Source organism: Salmo salar, chromosome ssa16, assembly GCF_905237065.1.
Source record: "Salmo salar chromosome ssa16, Ssal_v3.1, whole genome shotgun sequence".
In the NCBI taxonomy this organism is placed as follows: Eukaryota; Metazoa; Chordata; class Actinopteri; order Salmoniformes; family Salmonidae; genus Salmo; species Salmo salar.
The window spans coordinates 11,900,230-11,917,853 of NC_059457.1; the positions used below are offsets into that span (position 1 = coordinate 11,900,230).

General features: G+C 41.9%; 2 protein-coding genes across 6 annotated transcripts in view; both read left to right on the forward strand.

Moving 5' to 3' along the window:
* LOC106573228 (homeodomain-interacting protein kinase 3) overlaps positions 1-16,159 on the forward strand; it is a gene marked incomplete at its 5' end in the record, with an annotated part of 52,089 nt that extends 35,930 nt beyond the window's left edge. The window contains 12 exons of the mRNA XM_014148069.2: positions 1,600-1,719; positions 3,259-3,345; positions 3,517-3,701; positions 3,872-4,025; positions 4,282-4,402; positions 4,533-4,642; positions 4,833-4,951; positions 5,064-5,222; positions 5,571-6,014; positions 6,143-6,399; positions 11,624-11,754; positions 11,934-16,159. Of these exons, the coding sequence (XP_014003544.2) occupies positions 1,600-1,719; positions 3,259-3,345; positions 3,517-3,701; positions 3,872-4,025; positions 4,282-4,402; positions 4,533-4,642; positions 4,833-4,951; positions 5,064-5,222; positions 5,571-6,014; positions 6,143-6,399; positions 11,624-11,754; positions 11,934-12,347 (2,301 nt within the window). The remainder of the gene's footprint in view (positions 1-1,599; positions 1,720-3,258; positions 3,346-3,516; positions 3,702-3,871; positions 4,026-4,281; positions 4,403-4,532; positions 4,643-4,832; positions 4,952-5,063; positions 5,223-5,570; positions 6,015-6,142; positions 6,400-11,623; positions 11,755-11,933) is intronic.
* A 499-nt stretch (positions 16,160-16,658) lies between these two features.
* The window catches only part of LOC106573227 (UPF0606 protein KIAA1549L), a 43,687-nt gene continuing 42,721 nt past the window's right edge, over positions 16,659-17,624 (forward strand). For 2 of the 5 annotated variants that reach the window (XM_045696940.1, XM_045696941.1), the window contains exon 1: positions 16,662-17,304. In XM_045696940.1, coding sequence (XP_045552896.1) covers positions 17,085-17,304 — 220 coding nt within the window. In that variant the 5' untranslated portion in view covers positions 16,662-17,084. Of the gene's footprint in view, positions 17,305-17,624 lie in introns of all 5 variants that reach the window. The other 3 variants (XM_014148067.2, XM_045696942.1, XM_014148066.2) reach the window with 3 other exon arrangements.

Below are 17,624 nucleotides of genomic sequence, written 5' to 3' on the forward strand. Positions count from 1 at the left end.
AAGATCAAAATGGGGTTTTGGGTGGTTGGCATGTCCGTGGCCAATGGTGCGGTCGCCAACCACCATTTTTAGAGGCCCTCCTGTTGACTGCAGTAACAAAAGTTAATTTCCTGCAATTCTACACATCTTGCCATGGCTTATGCAATCTGACTGACTCAAACATTATAACAAAATCAATGGGGGCCCTATTCAATGACAAAAATACAATACACATTTCTGGGGGGAATTTTTGATTCTCTGTCTATCTTTTATTTTGGTGATTGTTAGTTCTCAAAGATGATCTTATTTGAAAATATAGGTCCATTATCTTTTCGACATACTTTACATCTGCTTTTAGTCATTTAAGTTGATATGTTTTTCCATTATCCTTAATGTTGGTGATTCCTTTGTAGATGTACAGTGCCTTCAGAAAGTATTCGTACCCCTTGACTTATTCCACATACAGCCTAAATTCGAAATTGATTAAATATATTTTTTTCATCCTTCTACACACAATACCCCATAATGACAAAGTGAAAACATGTTTTTAGAAATGTTGGCAAATTTATTAGAGAAATATCTCATTTATATATGCATTCACACCCGTGAGTCAATATTTTGTAGAAGCATCTTTGGCCATGACTACAGCTTTCAATTGACTTCGGTATGTCTGTGTCAGCTTTGCACATCTGGATTTGGGGGATTTTCTCCTATTCTTCCTTGTAGATTTTCTCTAGCTTTTGTTAAGTTAGATTGGTAGCGGTGGTGAACAGCCATCTTCAAGTCTTACCATAGGTTTTCAATGGGATTCCAGTCTGGGCTTTAGCTGGGCCACTCACATTCTTGTTCTGAAGCAATTTCCAACGTGGCTTTGTCTGTATGCTTGGGGTCATTGTCCTGTTAGTCTGAGGCGAAGATTTACATTCCAAGGTTATTTGCACTTTTTGATGCAGGTTCTCAAGGATTTGGCTCCATTCGTTGTTCCCTCTATCCTTACCAGACTCTCAGTCCCTCCTCACTGAAAAGCTGCCAACATGCTTCATGGTAAGGATGGCGTTAGACGGGTGATGAGCGGTGCCTGGTTTCCTCCAGACACGGAGGGTACATTTTCTCATCAGACCACAGGATCTTTTACATTATGATATCTGTCTGCTCTCCAGATTGGTATAGTGTAGTAGAGCTCTCATCTCAGCCAAGGTACTCTGTAGTTCTGTCATTGGGTTCTTGGACACCTCCCTGACCAATGTCCTTCCTGCCCGTTTGGTCGGACGGCCAGCTCTAGGCAGAGCATGATCAAAGGAAATTGGATGCACCTGAGCTGAATTTGTAGTTTCATAGCAAAGTTGTGTGAATATTTGTATAACTGAGATTACATTTTCATTTAGTTTCATTTTCAATAAATTAGCTAAAATAAAAATGTTTTCACTCTGTCGTTATGGGGTATTTGTGTATAGATGGGTGAGAAAATCAATATAATCAGGCTGTAACACAACAAAATGTGGAACAAGTCGATGGGTATGAATACTTTCTGAAGGCACTGTATATTAGTAGGTCCAACAAGCAGGAATATGATGTAAACGCTGCAATCATATTGTCTTGCTCTGTTTCTCTCCTCCACAGATTCGCTACATATCTCAGACACAAGTGTTGCCGGGGGAGCAACTGCTAAACGCGGGGACCAAGACATCCCGCTTCTTCTGCAAAGAGTCCGACTCGCCTTATGCTGCCTGGAGACTGAAGGTAACATTGACACTCTCTGATTCCTGAACATGGGCATCCTAGACCAACTACACTGAACAAAAATATATAAACATCAACATGTGAAATGTTAGTCCCATGTTTCCTGAGCTGAAATAAAAGGTCCCAGAAATGTTCCTTACACACACAAAGCTTATTTCTCTCAAATGTTGTGCACAAATTTGTTTACATCCCTGTTATGGAGCATTTCTCCTTTGAAAAGATAATCCATCCACCTGACAGGTGTGACATATCAAGAAGCTGATTAAGCAGCATGATCATTACACTGGTGCACCTTGTGCTGGGGGCAATAAAAGGCCACTCTAAAATGTGCAGTTTTGTCACACAACACAATGCCACAGAGTTTTGAGGGAGCATGCAATTGGCATGCTGACTGCAGGAATGTCCATTAGAGCTGTTGCTAGAAAATTGAATGTTAATTTCTCTACCATAAGCTGCCTCCAATGTCGTTTTAGAGAATTTGGCAGTACATCCAACTGGCCTCACAATCACAGACCATGTATGGCATGGTGTGGGCGAGTGTTTGCTGATGTCAATGTTGTTAAGAGTGCCCCATGGTGGCGGTGGGGTTATGGTATGGGCAGGCATAAGCTACGGAACACGAACACAATTGCATTTCATCAATGGCAATTTGAATGCAGAGATACCTTGGCGAGATCCTGAGGCCCATTGTCGTGCCATTCATCCGCTGCCATCACCTTTGTTTCAGCATGAAAATGCACAGCCCCGTGTCGCAAGGATCTGTACACAATTCCTGGAAGCTGAAAATGTCTGTTCTTCCATGGCCTGCATACTCACGCTATGCCACCCATTGAACATATTTGGGATGCTCTGGATCGACGTGTATGACAGCGTGTTCCAGTTCCCGCCAATATCCAGAAACTTCGCCAGCCATTGAAGTGGAGTGGGACAACATTCCACATGCCACAAATACTGACTGGTTTTCTGATCCACGCCCCTACCTTTTTATGTTACCTGTGACCAACAGATGCATATGTTTTTCCAGTCATGCGAAATCCATAGATTAGGGCCTAACCTAATTAATTTTATTTCAATTGACTCATTTCTTTATATGAACTGTAACTCTTTGAAATTGTTGCATGTTATGTTTTTTTATATTTTTGTTCAATATAGATTTAGCCGCGGGATGATTTATCATAGCAGATGGTAGAGGGGCTGGAACATAATTGTAATAATTTTGAGTACTGCAAATGGACCACAACTAAGCCAAAAAATGTATTGTATTTGATTACATTGAGACACGATCACATATCTATTTTATTTGTGGGAATACTTGGGAACACATTTCCTGAATAATTCATTTTTTTGCTGAACTGGTGATTTTATTTTTGCATTTTTTTGTGTTTGCAAAAAATAAATCACTCACGAGCCAAAAACCGAACCGCCTGTTGCCGACCCCAGTCATAAACCATCAACAGACCCAGTTCTGAGTACGCTAGGTAGAATTCTAGAGAATGCATGTTCACAATTGAAGACTCCTCACATTTTCTGTTTCTGCAGACGACAGAGGAGCATGAGACTGAGACTGGGATGAAATCCAAAGAGGCCAGGAAGTACATTTTTAGCAGTCTGGATGACATAGCACATGTGAGTACAGAACTTTGCTTAAATGTGTCAGATGATCACATCATTCAAAGTACGAATTTGCGTACAAGTAAATTATGATTTGTGAAAACGACCACATGATACAGTAGTGTGAATACCTGTGTATTTTGATACATAGTAGCTAAAGATGTTGGTTTCGTTTTCCCGCCTTAGGTGAATCTGGTGCTGAATATGGAGGGCAGTGACTCGCTGGCAGAGAAGGCAGACCGGATGGAGTTTGTGGGCCTGCTGAAGACCATGTTGCTGATCGATGCTGAGAAGAGGATCGCTCCCTCAGATGCCCTCAACCATCCCTTTGTCACCATGCAGCACCTTCTTGACTTCCCCCACAGCAATCAGTAAGTCTAACCTAGGGCTAAAAAATAACATGACAAACCAACAAAAGCTCTACCAAGAAATTAACTACAAACTGATTACAGATGGACACGGATCAGAAGTAGGCTACAATGGTCCTTGAATGCGCTCTGCCCGATCGTCCATCTCACCCGTTCTCCTCCCTTTTCTCCAGTGTTCAATCGTGTTTCCACATCATGGATGCCTGTCAATCACGTCCCAACGCTTACGATACACTCAACCGCAACAAAGCACCGTTCCACAGACCCTCAACCAACTCAGCTGGACTGCCAATGGCCTTCAATAAAATGGGATCGGTTCACTCCCAGGTAATCTATTCATCACAATTACAAGAAGCTTAATGTATGGTCTGAATGGATGTAAACTGGAAATCTACGTTACATTTATAGTTGGGGTAAATGGACTTCTTATTTAACCAATATTGCCACCTACAGGATTATTGGTGCTATTGAATTGCTATTAATATTTACCTTTAATGGTACTGCTGTCTCTCTCACTTCAGTGTCTGAAGTAAATAATGAAAAGAAAAGTTGATTAAACTTAAGCCCCCCTCCCCCCATGCAGGCTTTGACGCATTCTGCTCCCTCTGTGATGCATCCTGGGATGCTGCAGACTGGAAATGGTCAGTTTGGGTGTAACGACTCCTTTCAGCCAGCCCTAATCCTTTGCCCCCCAACCATGCAAGGTATGGAGCGTCTCAAATTAGCACACAGTCAAGTCATTTCATGAAAGATACAGTATTAATGCTGGATTTACAGTGGCCATGTCGATCAAAGTTCAAATCCAATACTAGGCTATGCTTGTTGTTTTTGTAGGTAACCCAAACCAGTCAGGATATGCAGTTCGGATGGAGAGCACGATACCAATGGTGAACCAAGCCCCTCCCATACAGCCTTTGCAGATGCGACCTGGAGTTATGGCACAGGTGAGACTGACTCACATTGGAGATATTTGCATAAAGGGTTCAGATGCCACACTGTACTTAGTTGAGGTCCTTGACTCATGCTAGTCGGAGGTAACACTTTCAAGTGAGGCGGTTCAGGAGTTTGCCGCTTCCCTTACCGCATCTTAAAGGTTTATGGCGTGCTAATGATTCCTGTCTTTGTTCTTTGCAGCAACCGTGGTCAAGTAGAGGCCAGCAAATCCTGGTACCAGCCTGGCAGCAAGTGGCTCCTCCTACCACCTCTATGGCTTCTGATACTGTGGCTGGCCCACAGAGGCTCAGTGACTGGGGGTGAGTTAGTTCACCATAGAAGAAATTACCTTTAACTTACTTCACTTGCCCCTTTCTTTGTACTGTGGAGATAAAACGTATATAATGTTGTTGTTGTTTTGCCTTTTTAAAGGAAAGTACGGCAACACAGCAATCATTACACCAACATGATGCAGCCTATTCTAACCAACCAAATGACCATGTCCGGTCCACAACCAATCAACATTGGCATTGCACACGTGGTGTGGCCACAGCCGCACGCCAACAAGAGGAGCCAGCCCAGTCAGAACAGGTGAGATTTCCTTCTTCAGCCCAACGCTTCTCCTCCATGTTCCAGTTAGATAGTGTCCATGACAAATCAATGCTGTTGAATAGACCCGAGTTCTTTGTTTCTGGCTTGATAAATTATTGATTTTGCATCATCATGATAATGTGGCTGGTGACACTTTGCCTCTTGAAAGTCTAATATCTTTAACTTGACTGTTTTGGGACTATAATGGACTAATAAAAAAATTATAAATATATAGTTTTGAGTGAATTTTCCCTTTTAGTGAGTGTACTACTAAATCATAGTCATATTGTTCTTACATAAACAATAGTCAATGTACGGATAAACAACTTTTACTCTACTACCTATTAGGTGCATGAACTACTCACACAACAACAGGGACATCCAAATCTCAATGTGCCGATCTCCAAAGATGTCAGACCGTCTTAGTAACACAGGAGGAGGCGATTCGTCCCATCGGGAGAGGCCTGTGGAGGTTCAGCAGGAAAGACATGAAGAAGTGAGCTGCTGTAAGGCAGTGGAGGACGAGCGGATAGATATGTCCCACCAGCAACGAGAGTCTGTGGTCATCGATGACCTACCCAGCCCCACCCTCAGCGTAATCAGTATCAGCAGTGACACGGATGGGGAGGAGGATTCTTCCTGCAGGTGCAAAGGCGGCTCTGACTGTGAGGCTTGTAAGGGCTCTCTGAACATGGAGAGGGTGTGCTCCCTCAGCAGCCCAGACAGCACCCTCAGCACCAGCTCCTCTGCCTCGGTGCAGTCCAGCCCGTCCCCCTGCAAGAGGCCCAACAGGTACTGCTAAACTGCACAACTTTTGATAACTTGCCTGAGGGGCCAAAGTCTTGATCATAAGTAGCAAGCCTGGGAATTTAGTTGTTCTGTTAGTTATTCTGTTATTGATTGTGTTTGTCTGTTTTCAGCATGTCTGAGGACGATGGTCATGGGAGCGGCTGCGAGACGGTAGACGGTTCCCCCGCCTCGGACTCCAGCCAGAGCCACAGCCCCTACCTGGAGAGCCGCTACCTAGGCAACCACAACCATCAGTCCCTGGATATGACAACGCGTGGCATGGACCCTGAGAACGAGCCCAGCAAGCTCCCAGTGAGAACCATGGTGGTGCCCCCTATGAGGGTGGTGCAGAACAACAACAACATGGACCAGCACACAGCCAGAACGGGTCAGTTTCTATTCGGAGAATTTCACGTCAAAATTGTTTCCGTATTAACAGTAAGAATAGGCCTATACATTAATCTTTTGTTTCAGTTTTGTGTAATGCAAAGGCCTGGTTAGAACTCATCTCTGAACTGTTAAAAGTTAATTTGTGGAATTTCTGTCCTCAATGCGTTTGAGCCAATTAGTTGTGTTGTGACATGGTAGGGGTGGTATACAGAAGATAGCACTATTTGGTAAAATACCAAGTCCATATTATGGAAAGAACAGCACAAATAAGCAAAGACAAACAACAGTCCATCATTGCTTTAAGACATGAAGGTCAGTCAATCTGGAAAATTTCAAGAACTTTGAAAGTTTCTTCAAGTGCAGTTGCAAAAACCATCAAGCACTATGATGAAACTGGCTCATGAGGACCACCACAGGAAAGGAAAACCCAGAGTTTCCACTGCTGCAGGGGATAAGTTCATTAGAATTACCAGCCTAAGAAATTGTAGCCCAAATAAATGCTTCAGAGTTCAAGTAACAGACACATCTCAACATCAACTGTTCAGAGGAGACTGTGTGAATCAGGCCTTCATGGTCGAATTGCTGCAAAGAAACCACTACTAAAGGACACCGATAAGAAGAGGAGACTTGCTTCGGCCAAGAAACACGATTTAATGTACATTAGAACGGTGGAAATCTTTCCTTTTGGTCTGATGTGTCCAAATTTGATATTTTTGGTTCCAAGCGCTGTATCTTTGTGAGATGCAGAGTAGGTGAACGGATGATCTCTGCATGTGTGCGTCCCACCGTGACGCATGGAGGAGGTGTGATGGTTTTGGGGTGCTTTGCTGGTGACACTGTTGGTGATTTGTTTAGAATTCAAGGCACACTTAACCAGCATGGCTATCACAGCATTCTGCAGCGATGCACCATCCCATCTGGTTTGGGCTTAGTGGGACTATCATTTGTTTTTCAACAGGACAATGACCCAACACACCTCCAGGCTGTGTAAGGGATATTTGACCAAGAAGGAGAGTGGTGGAGTGCTGCATTATATGACCTGACCTCCACAATCACCCGATCTCAATCCAATTGAGATGGTTTGGGATGAGTTGGACCGTAGACTGAAGGAAAAGCAGCCAACAAGTGCTTAGCATATGTGGGAACTCCTTCAAGACTGTTGGGAAAGAATTCCAGGTGAAGCTGATTGAGAGAATGCAAAGCTGTCATCAAGGCAAAGGGTGGCTACTTTCAAGAATCTAAAATATAACATACATATAACAACTTTTTCATCGTTTTGATGTCTTCACTAGTATTCTACAATGTAGAAAATACTAAAAATACAGAAAAAACCTTGTGAGTAGGTGTGTCCAAACTTTTGACTGGTACTGTTTTAGTCGAGCAGTAACAAATATACAATCTTGGTTGACCAACAGCCTAACGACCAAACAAGGGACCAGTCGACTAATTGGAGTCAGCCTTAATTGCAATCTTAAGACACTGCTAATGCCACAATCCAGACATGATCAACCTCAAACCATCCATCTGCACTGTCAGATGTTCTTGAATATTCATATACAGCGCATAATGGCAGGAGTTTTTCTGCCACCTACGTCCAAGCAGTATAAAGTAAATACATGTTTTTTGGGGGGGGGGATAAGTCAAAGATAATGGACTTATATATTTTGTAATCATATAATCTTTGAGAACTAACAATCACCAAAATGAAAGCTAGGCAATCGGAGAATAGAACATTCAGAAAACAGTCAATTTTTGCAGTATTTATTTTGTTATGTTTGAGCGAAAGAACACCGCATGGCAAAATTCATGGCATTGCAGAAAATTTGCTTTAAAACCTCAAAGATTTCTCTCGGCTCTATGGAGAACAGTGTAGAAATGCAGGAAACAGCTGACTGAAGAGAGGATGGCTGGGATTTGTGGGGTTAAATTTGTTTTTGCGGTAACGTGGACTTTATAACGTGATGAAAAGTTGTTGCTCTTTGCTTTAACATGTAAGCAAGTCTTTGGTTGTCTAGGCACCACCCTGCAGCATAAACCAGCACATTCAGTCAGGAGCGGAGGAGAATGACCGCGGTCATTTGGCTGACCAATAAGTAATCCAAAATGCCATGACCGTCACAGCCCTGCCTTTACACAGAGCAAAGGACTGTCAGCGTACAATGGATTTTTTTTGTTATAGGATTTAGAATTTTAGGACACTTTTTAGGTATCAAATAAATATATATAAAACATTATTTGATTTAAATTTAGTTTTTTGCCTTTACTACTAAAGCCCGTAGAAACACATTGACTAACACATTCAGAAATGCCAAAAAGGACAGTCAAAAAACGTATCATAAGAAACAAGGTTTTGAAGTGTCCTAAATCGAGGAGATATTTTTTTTAAACTAAAAATATATATTTATTTATATATAACACACACATACACACTGCGTTTGGAAAGTAATCAGACCCCTTTTTCCACGTTGTTACGTTACAGCCTTATTTTAAAGTTGATTTAAAAATCAATCTACACACACTACCCCATAATGACAAAGCAAAAACAGGTTTTTAGAAATTGTTGCAAATGTACAAAAAATAATACTGAAATATCGTTTTTTTAATGTAAGTATTCAGATCCTTTACTCACTACTTTAATCACCTTTGGCAGTGATTACAGCCTCAAGTGTTCTTGGGTATATGCTACAAGCTTGGCACACCTGTATTTGTGGAGTTTCTCGCATTGTTCTCTGCAGATCCTCTCAGGTTGGATGGGGAGTGTCGCTGCACAGCTATTTTCAGGTCTCCAGAGATGTTCGGTTGGGTTCAAGTCCGGGCTCTGGCTGGGCCACTCAAGGACATTGAGACTTGTTCCGAAGCCACTCGTGTTGTTTTTGCTGGGTGCTTAGAGTCGTTGTCCTGTTGGAAGGTGTACCTTCGCCCCAGTCTGAGAACCTGCTCTAGAGCGCTCAGAACTTCATCAAGGATCTTGACTAGTCTCCTGGTCCCTGCCGCTGAAAACATCCCAACAGTGTGATTCTCCCACCATGCTTCACCGTAGGGATTGTGCCAGGTTTTCTCCAGATGTGACACTTGGCATTCAGGCCAAAGAGTTCAATCTTGGTTTCATCAGACCAGATGATCATGTTTCTCATGGTCTGAGTCTTTAGGTGCCTTTTGGCAAACTCCAAGCGGGCTGTCATGTGCCTTTTACTGAGGAGTCTGGCCGCTCCGTCTGGCCGCTCTACCATAAAGCCCTGATTGGTGGAGTGCTGCAGAGATGGGAGAACCTTCCGGAAGGTTCTCCCATCTCCACAGAGGAACTCTGGAGCTCTGTCAGAGTGACCATCAGGTTCTTGGTCACCTCCCTGACCAAGGCCCTTCTCCTCCGATTGCTTAGTTTGGCCGGGTGGCCAGCTCTAGGAAGAGTGTTGGTGGTTCCAAACTTCCATTTAAGAATGATGGAGGTCCGTGTGTTCTTGGACTTTCAATGCTGCAAAATGTTTTGGTACCCTTCCCCAGATCTGTGCCTCGACACAATTCTGTCTCGGAGCTCTACGGACAATTCCTTTGACCTCATGGCTTGGTTTTTGCTCTGACATGCACTGCCAACTGTGGGTCCTTATATAAACAGGTGTGTGCCTTTCCAAATAATGTCCAATAAATGTAATTTACCACAGATGGACTCCAATCAGGTTTCAGAAACATCTCAAGGATGATCGATGGAAACAGGATGTACTGGAGCTTAATTTCCAGTCTCATAGCAAAGGGTCTGAAATATATATGTAACTAATTAATATTTTGTTTTATACATTTGCTAAAATGTCTTCCTGTTTTCACTTTGTCATTATGGGGCACTGTGTGTAGATCGAGGGGGGGTGGTATTTAATAAATTTGGAGTAAGGCTGTAACATAACAAAAAGTGAAGGGGTCTGAGTACTTTCCGAATGTGCTGTATATACTGAACAAAAATATAAACGCAACATGCAATTTCAAAAATGTATGGAGTTACAGTTCATAGAAGGAAATCAGTCAATTGAAATGAATTCATTAGGCCCTAATCTATGGATTTCACATGACTGGGCAGGGGCGCAACCATTGGCAGGTCTGGGAGGGCATAGGCCCACCCACTTGGGAGCCAGGCCCAACCATTCAGAATGAGTTTTTCCACACAAGGGCTTTATTACAGACAGAAATACTCCTCAGCACCACACCTCCCCCTCCTCAGGTGAAGGTGAAGAAGCCAGATGTGGAGGACCTGGGCTGGCATGGTTACATGTGGTCTGCGGTTGTGAGGCCGGTGGAATGTACTGCCAAATTCCACCTTCTAAAACAACGTTGGAGGCGGCTTATGGTAGAGAAATTAACAAAAGTATGCATTCACTACTGTAAGTCGCTCTGGATAAGAGCGTCTGCTAAATGACTAAAATGTAAAAATGTTAATATGCCACACCTGTCAGGTGGATGGATTATCTTGGCAAAGGAGAAATGCTCACTAACAGGGATGTACACAACTTTGTGCACAAAATTTGAGAGAAATAAGCTTTTGGTGCATATGGAAAGTTTCTTGGATCTTTTATTTCAGTTAATGAAAAATGGGACCAACACTTGTTGCGCTTAGATTTTTGTTCAGTATATTTTTTTTCTGCACATTTAACCCCTTTTTTGGGGTAGGCACAAAACTACCTTCGTACTTCCATACATTTTTGTAAACTGGTACCAGTTACCTTCAGACGAGTCCCATTGCACTTGTGTCCATGAGTCTCCCCTTTCCATAGAGTGGTCATAATATTCTGTAGGTTAAACCGTGCGGACGCTACAGGGGCAAATCGACAGATTTATTTTATTTTTTTCAACTTGTCGGCTTGTGTATTTGAACCGGCGACCTGTTGTTTACCGGCCCTACTCTTTAACTGCTAAGCTACCTGCTGCCCTTAGCCCTGAAATCGAATCCATGTGCCATCTGCTGATCGGAAGCCTCAGACCTGGTGCCAAATAGAGATCCTCTCTAGTGGGCCATGCGGATGAAACCGAGATGAATACTCTTACTAACGGGCTTCATTACCACTAGCAAGGAGGAGCAATTCTATTTCTGTCTGCCGAAGTTTCTCTCTATGTGTTTATTTCAGCAAGGCATGCTCTCGTTTCCACTGGGTCCTTATTGGTGTTGTTTTACCCTGTCATATTAAAATACTTATTTTATCTGTTAGTCTTACCGAGCCCTTTTCTGGTTTCTCTTGCAGTCTTCGAAATCTCGTGCCAGTCCAAAGGGCGTTGCGCCCCCGGACGACTGAACCACCACTCCACACCTCTCCATCCCCGGCAGCAACAGAAGATGACCGCATTCCAGCAGCAGCCCCTGGGCTTTGGCCAGGTCAGTCCCCCCTTATTACTGGTCTCTTCCAGGTTTTGTCATTCAAATCTAATTCTACCTGCATCATTTTACTTTGTTTACATTTTAAAACTTTAGTCATTTAGCAGGTGCTCTTATCTAGAACGACTTAGTTTCTAGTAGTGTCCAACGGTTTCTCCCTCTCCTCTGCCCACCCTCAGGTCCAGCATTACGGCTCCTGCAACAAGGAGTGGAACGGAAACTATGGGCAGCACCGGCGGCCGCACGCTTACATCCCTCCCACGGTGCACGGCCACGCTTTCACCCTCCCCCACAGCAGCCCCACCCACAACTCGGGACACCACCCCCAGGCCGCCCTACTCTCCTACCCTCCCTCAGCGCCCGTCGCCCACCTTCTGGCCTCGCCCTGCGCCCAGCGGCCCGTCCTGCAGCCCACCTACGGCATTGTCCACCAGGTGACCATGGGCATCAACCACCGGCTGCTGCCCTCGCCCACCATCCACCACCAGGGCCAGTACAAGCCCCTCTTTCCACCACACTCCTACATCGCCTCGCCCGCCTATACAGGTTTTCCCCTCAGCCCCACCAAACTCAACCAGTACCCTTACATCTGAGAACCAGCCACCCAGGGCCATGGGCCAGCAGAGGCAGCCAGCAATGACAACTACAACCAACGCCTTCATCTGTCATCTCTCAAGTTATGACAGATATAGAATCCTCTGACTTTTACAAATCATGTTGGTTGATGGTGATGATAATAGAATTGAAACCGTTAGCTTTAAAAAAAAAAAAATAACATAATGAAAAAAGAATGAATGAATCAGTGAATGATTAAGTAATTCTCACTTAATGTGTTTTTGCACATTTGCTCTGCTTTGTCATTTGGATCGAATGGTTCTCTCTATGAAATGGGTCAAATGGAGGGGTTAGAGGTCATTTTCTCAACCCCCCCCCTTTTCCTGTTTTTCTATATTGCCTTCTATCTAGCACGTGTGCTAATCACATCACTCGTTAAGCCATCCCAGTCTCCAGTGCTAGGACAGCAGAAGTTTGTCTCCGTTCGTTTGTTGGTTCATTGTGGTGTAAAGGTGTTACTGTGTTGTTTGCTAATGTCCTCTGTGTTTTCAGTGTGTACCGTCAGTGGTCTGAAAAGGTTGTTCCACACGCTGCATGACGTCGCATGGTCAAAATAACTTAGTCGAGTCGTTGACAGATGCTTAGATGTCACTCTTTCTATGTGTACTGTGAGACTTGCTGCATCGTAACTTGTTCCCACACCTACTAGTGCCTTAAATATGAGGTTGTTAATGTTACTTATCGCGCGTGTGTGTGTATATATATATATATATAAAATAAATGTACTGGACTGCAGCACTTGAAGATTATTTTTACTCTGATATGCTTATCAGATAATCAAATAAGTCATGCTTATTTGGCCTCATTGTATATTTGAGTAGTTGAGCTTCTTTTACCAGAGGACGCCAGCATGCTTTGCTGTGGCAAATGTTTATTTGGTTTGGACTTTTCCCAAATGAACTAATGTACATAAAACACAATTTGAATGATTTTAATATTTGATAATCAATTTCTAGTCACTTAGTACTTAATTACTAACATTATTTTTTGAAACTGCAGTACAATCTAGATATTAGGCGCTGGTTTGCGGTGTTATGGTTTTTTACAGCCTTTTTCTTAGATTAATACTGATGTGAGGCATAACATTGACTATCGACAAACATGCAAATAGTTGGTTGGTTCTTAGTACAATATGATCTCATTATCTTCAGAACACCTATACAGTGTTTGATATACCCATCTATCAACCTACAGTATAATTGCTGGACTATGTAGTGCTTGACAAGGTGTATTGGTTGAGTGCAATTTGCTTTCATTGTTCCATTTAAAGATTTGTCGTCGTCAACTGCTTAGTGCTTATTTTCTACATTCCGTCAGGGAGGAAATATATTTTGTGTGAATTTTGTTTTTAATTGCTTGCATGAGCATTAGGTTTTTGTCTTTCTTTACTTTCAAATGAAAATGCTCTTTCAGCACCAAAGACTAATTCATATCATAAGCAAGGTAGCTACTTTCTTTTTCCGTTGACCTCAAGTATTCTGGAGTCATCGAGATTAAATATATTTTAAAAAGGTTTGAGGTTTTATTTTCAGCAAGTTGTATGATATTATGTATTGAATGTATCCTAGATAAGCTGCTAGCTATGTACTGATTGCCACATCAAAATGATTAACTTAGTTCTTACTCTGCGTTCTTACTTTTGTATAGTTTTAATGACCATATAATAGAGGTGGATTTTATTTTAGTATAGAGTATACTTAATGGCATTAAGACTTGTTAGTGCCTCTGTATATTTGCTTTGAGTTTTGAAGTGCGATTGTATCTACTGTATTGCAAGTAATGGAATTTAGTGGGGGGGGTTTTCTGTTTCTTTTGTGTGTGCCTAGAGCATCAGTATTTTATCTTATTAATTATAGGTTGGGTTCATCATTGCATACAGTAATTGATGTGTTGACGATTTTGTGTTGATTTTAGTTATTGTTCTGTTAACACGCTCAAAAGCCTACATTTTACTCACATTATCATTGATTGACAGATCTATATTAACATGCAGATATATTTACTGCAACACATCTATTTGGTCCTTATCTAAACATTGGGCTACAGAGAGGCCTTCACACACGTACTATTTGTTATGAAATGCATCAGTAAGCACTTGTTCAAATGAATTGAACTCTCAATATGCTCATCAGGTTCAGTATAAGGCAAAATCCCACACAGTTTTCATGAAATTGCTGTGCTCTGTGGACTTTGACTATATGATTTTTTCCTAGCCATTTATTTTAAGCCTAAGAAAATGTTCTAAACCCACTTTTTGTATCTAAAGTTGATTGCGACATATTTTCTACAGATTATGCTGACCTATTCATAGTTGATTGACTGAGGCATATGGGTGGGATATTTCTTTAATCCAAACAAGGGGGATTGTCAAATGATGACTGATCTTTTTCGCTTTCAAATCTTGCTACTCCTTTTGTAGTCTTTCATTACATTGTGGACTGAGAGATTGTTTAAATGTGTTTACTCACTAGCCCCACAACGATGCATTTTTCTCATTCTGACTGTCTACAACCTAGTGCCTTTTCAGATTTGTGGTCCAGAGAATAACTGTTGGTCGATAACTCCCTGACCCCTAGGCAGTCCCCTCTCCTGCAGAGGGGTGGCAGTAGAGTCAGACGTGGATGCTCCTCAACAGAATAGAGTATTACACATCCAAGCGGCCGGATGTTAGAATTAAGCAGCCTCGTGTTTTATCAGGACTTCTGCAGCCTGTCTCCAAATCCAAATATGTTTTACATGTTTGCCATCAAGTGAGAAAGCATTCTGCTTTTGGACTCGTGTACAGTATAGTAGAGCTGACAAATACAATGCATTCTTCTCTCTGAGAAGCTCTTATGGGTGCTGGCTTCTATCTTCAGATCACTCGACCCCAATGCGCAACCTTAACCATATGGTCTGAATCCATAAAGCTTTTCTACAGAATATAAAAATACAATGTTATTCTTAGTCAGGGAATATTTTTTACACTCTTCACCCAAGACGCAGTTGATCTCTTATTGGACATGCACAAATGCAAAGCTTTACATACAATGTGAATGTATATGTGGAGTTGAACATGTTGGTTTGCAGACTTGACAAAATGTTTTTTGTTTGTTTTAGTTTTTGACGGCTACAGAGAATTCTATTCTGTGTATATGATAAACATCCATATAGCAGCCTTAGTTTTGATGAATCACTTGTTGGTATTTGCTTTAACATCCCACGTAAATATTAGGTCCAAAGTTGTCACATATACTGCAACTGTATTGTTTTATGACTTCCTATGTGATTCATTCAGGGTCTTTTGTATTGTCCAGTATTCTACTGTATTAACCTTCCAATCCTTACCACTTTGTTTGATTGCTTTCGATCTTTTTTGCAGTAATTTCACCTGTTAGCACAAGTTGTATTTCACTTCAATTTATAGGATAATATACCGTATCTAAACAACACAGCATATAGACTTAATTGTGGAATTGGAACTGTTACTGGTTTAATGTGTAGTTTTTGTGGCTTTATGATTTTTGTTTGCTTTTGATTTTATGCTACACTAGTTTGCCATGTAGCAAATGCACTGTGCAATATATATACATTATGAGGACTGGGACAATTTATTATTTTGGATGTAATGTGTTTTCCAGTTTGCGGTCGTATTTCTCTCTAGTTCTCAGTGATTTCAATGTGACCAAGCCTTATGTACTTTGTCACAAAAAGCGGGTTTTCCTGGTGAATATTGGCGAGTGTCAAATTAAGAATTGGTGTACTATTGTCAAGATTCACTTTGAATAAAAAAAAAAATGATATTGCTTCAGCCATCTTGTTTGTCACTGTTTCTCCAGTTTTGCATAAGGTATTTGCTAACTTGTATTTTACAGTTTATGTCCAATTTCAGATGCAGCACAATACAGTAGATGAAACAGGTCGAAGCCAATAGCACCACCCTGTGCAAGCAGAGCAGAAAAGCACTACCTGTATTTTGATTGCATTGACCATGTATAGGGCAGGCTACATCACTATGATTTACATGACACAATGTTCCTCAGCTGATGCCTGGAGTGTTCTAAATAATAGCAGAGGACATGTTAATATAAGCTGTCATTTTGAAACCAGGCCATCTTTTAAATGACATGTAGCTTATGCAATGCTGTTCACAACCCAGATCTCAAATGTCTCATCACTTATGTATGCGATGCCATTGGCCCGCCCTGGCTGGCCCCTGGTGACAGCCTGTCCTTTTGAAGCCCAATTTTAATTCATGCAAATGATAGAATTAGCGTTTTCCAGTTGGTTTAGTATTGATTACTTATTAGTTTGGTTTGCCATCTATACCCCCAAGCGGTCGTCTCACTGAGAATGCCAAATATTTTTAGCAGTCAGTGCTAGCGTCACTGGCGTGAAATGACGGGTTTGAAAGTAAATATTCTGACGGTGTAGTATGATTTATCAGTTCGTTTTTTCAATGGGAAACGTTTGTTTCGTCAGAATGAATGAATTCACTACTATGGATATGAGTGCATCTTACATTTTTCGCAGATAATAGCTTATTACGCGCTGTCAGGTCGACGTGGTGCATGGAGTGTGCCCTACAGACGCATTACACACAAGTGTCAATGCTGCCGTTTGTGTCAACCTCGGGGAGAGACGGGCTTACGCAGAACCTCTCATTGTCCGCAGTGAAGGATTGATCAAATGTATTTTACAAGATTAAGACTGTTAGATGTATCAAGGATAAACAAATGGCTTCAAAACATGCGTATAACAGCCTCGATTTGATCGCCAGCGGAATAAACAATGCTCGCGCGCTTGGTTCGATTGAATGGATAGGTATGGGGATGGGATCCACCTTATGTTTCCAGAAAAACGGAAAAACACTGGGGCTGGATCGAATGTGGACTAAATGTATTTTATCCGTTGGAATGGTTTTGCTTTTAATGCCGTCGGTCCTAGCTGCTGATGGTAAGACTTATTTGGTTGATGACAACCTGTTCGAGTAATATTTTTCTTGATTTTGGTAGGACAAACTAATTGGTCTTCATGGCGATGTTGGGCTGTTTTATTATAGAGCCGTACCCCAAATTGGTTGCTCCTCAGGTTGGTGGAACTCTTCGTACCCTGTCCCTATATTATGACTGTCAGCTCACACACGGGGATAATGACCGTGGAGAAAGTAGCCACCTTCTAGTTATTTTTGTCGATGTAGGAAATTGCGATTTATTACAACAATCTAGATTTTAGAAGACAAAAAAAGCGCCACTTGAAATGTAGCCTATGTGGAG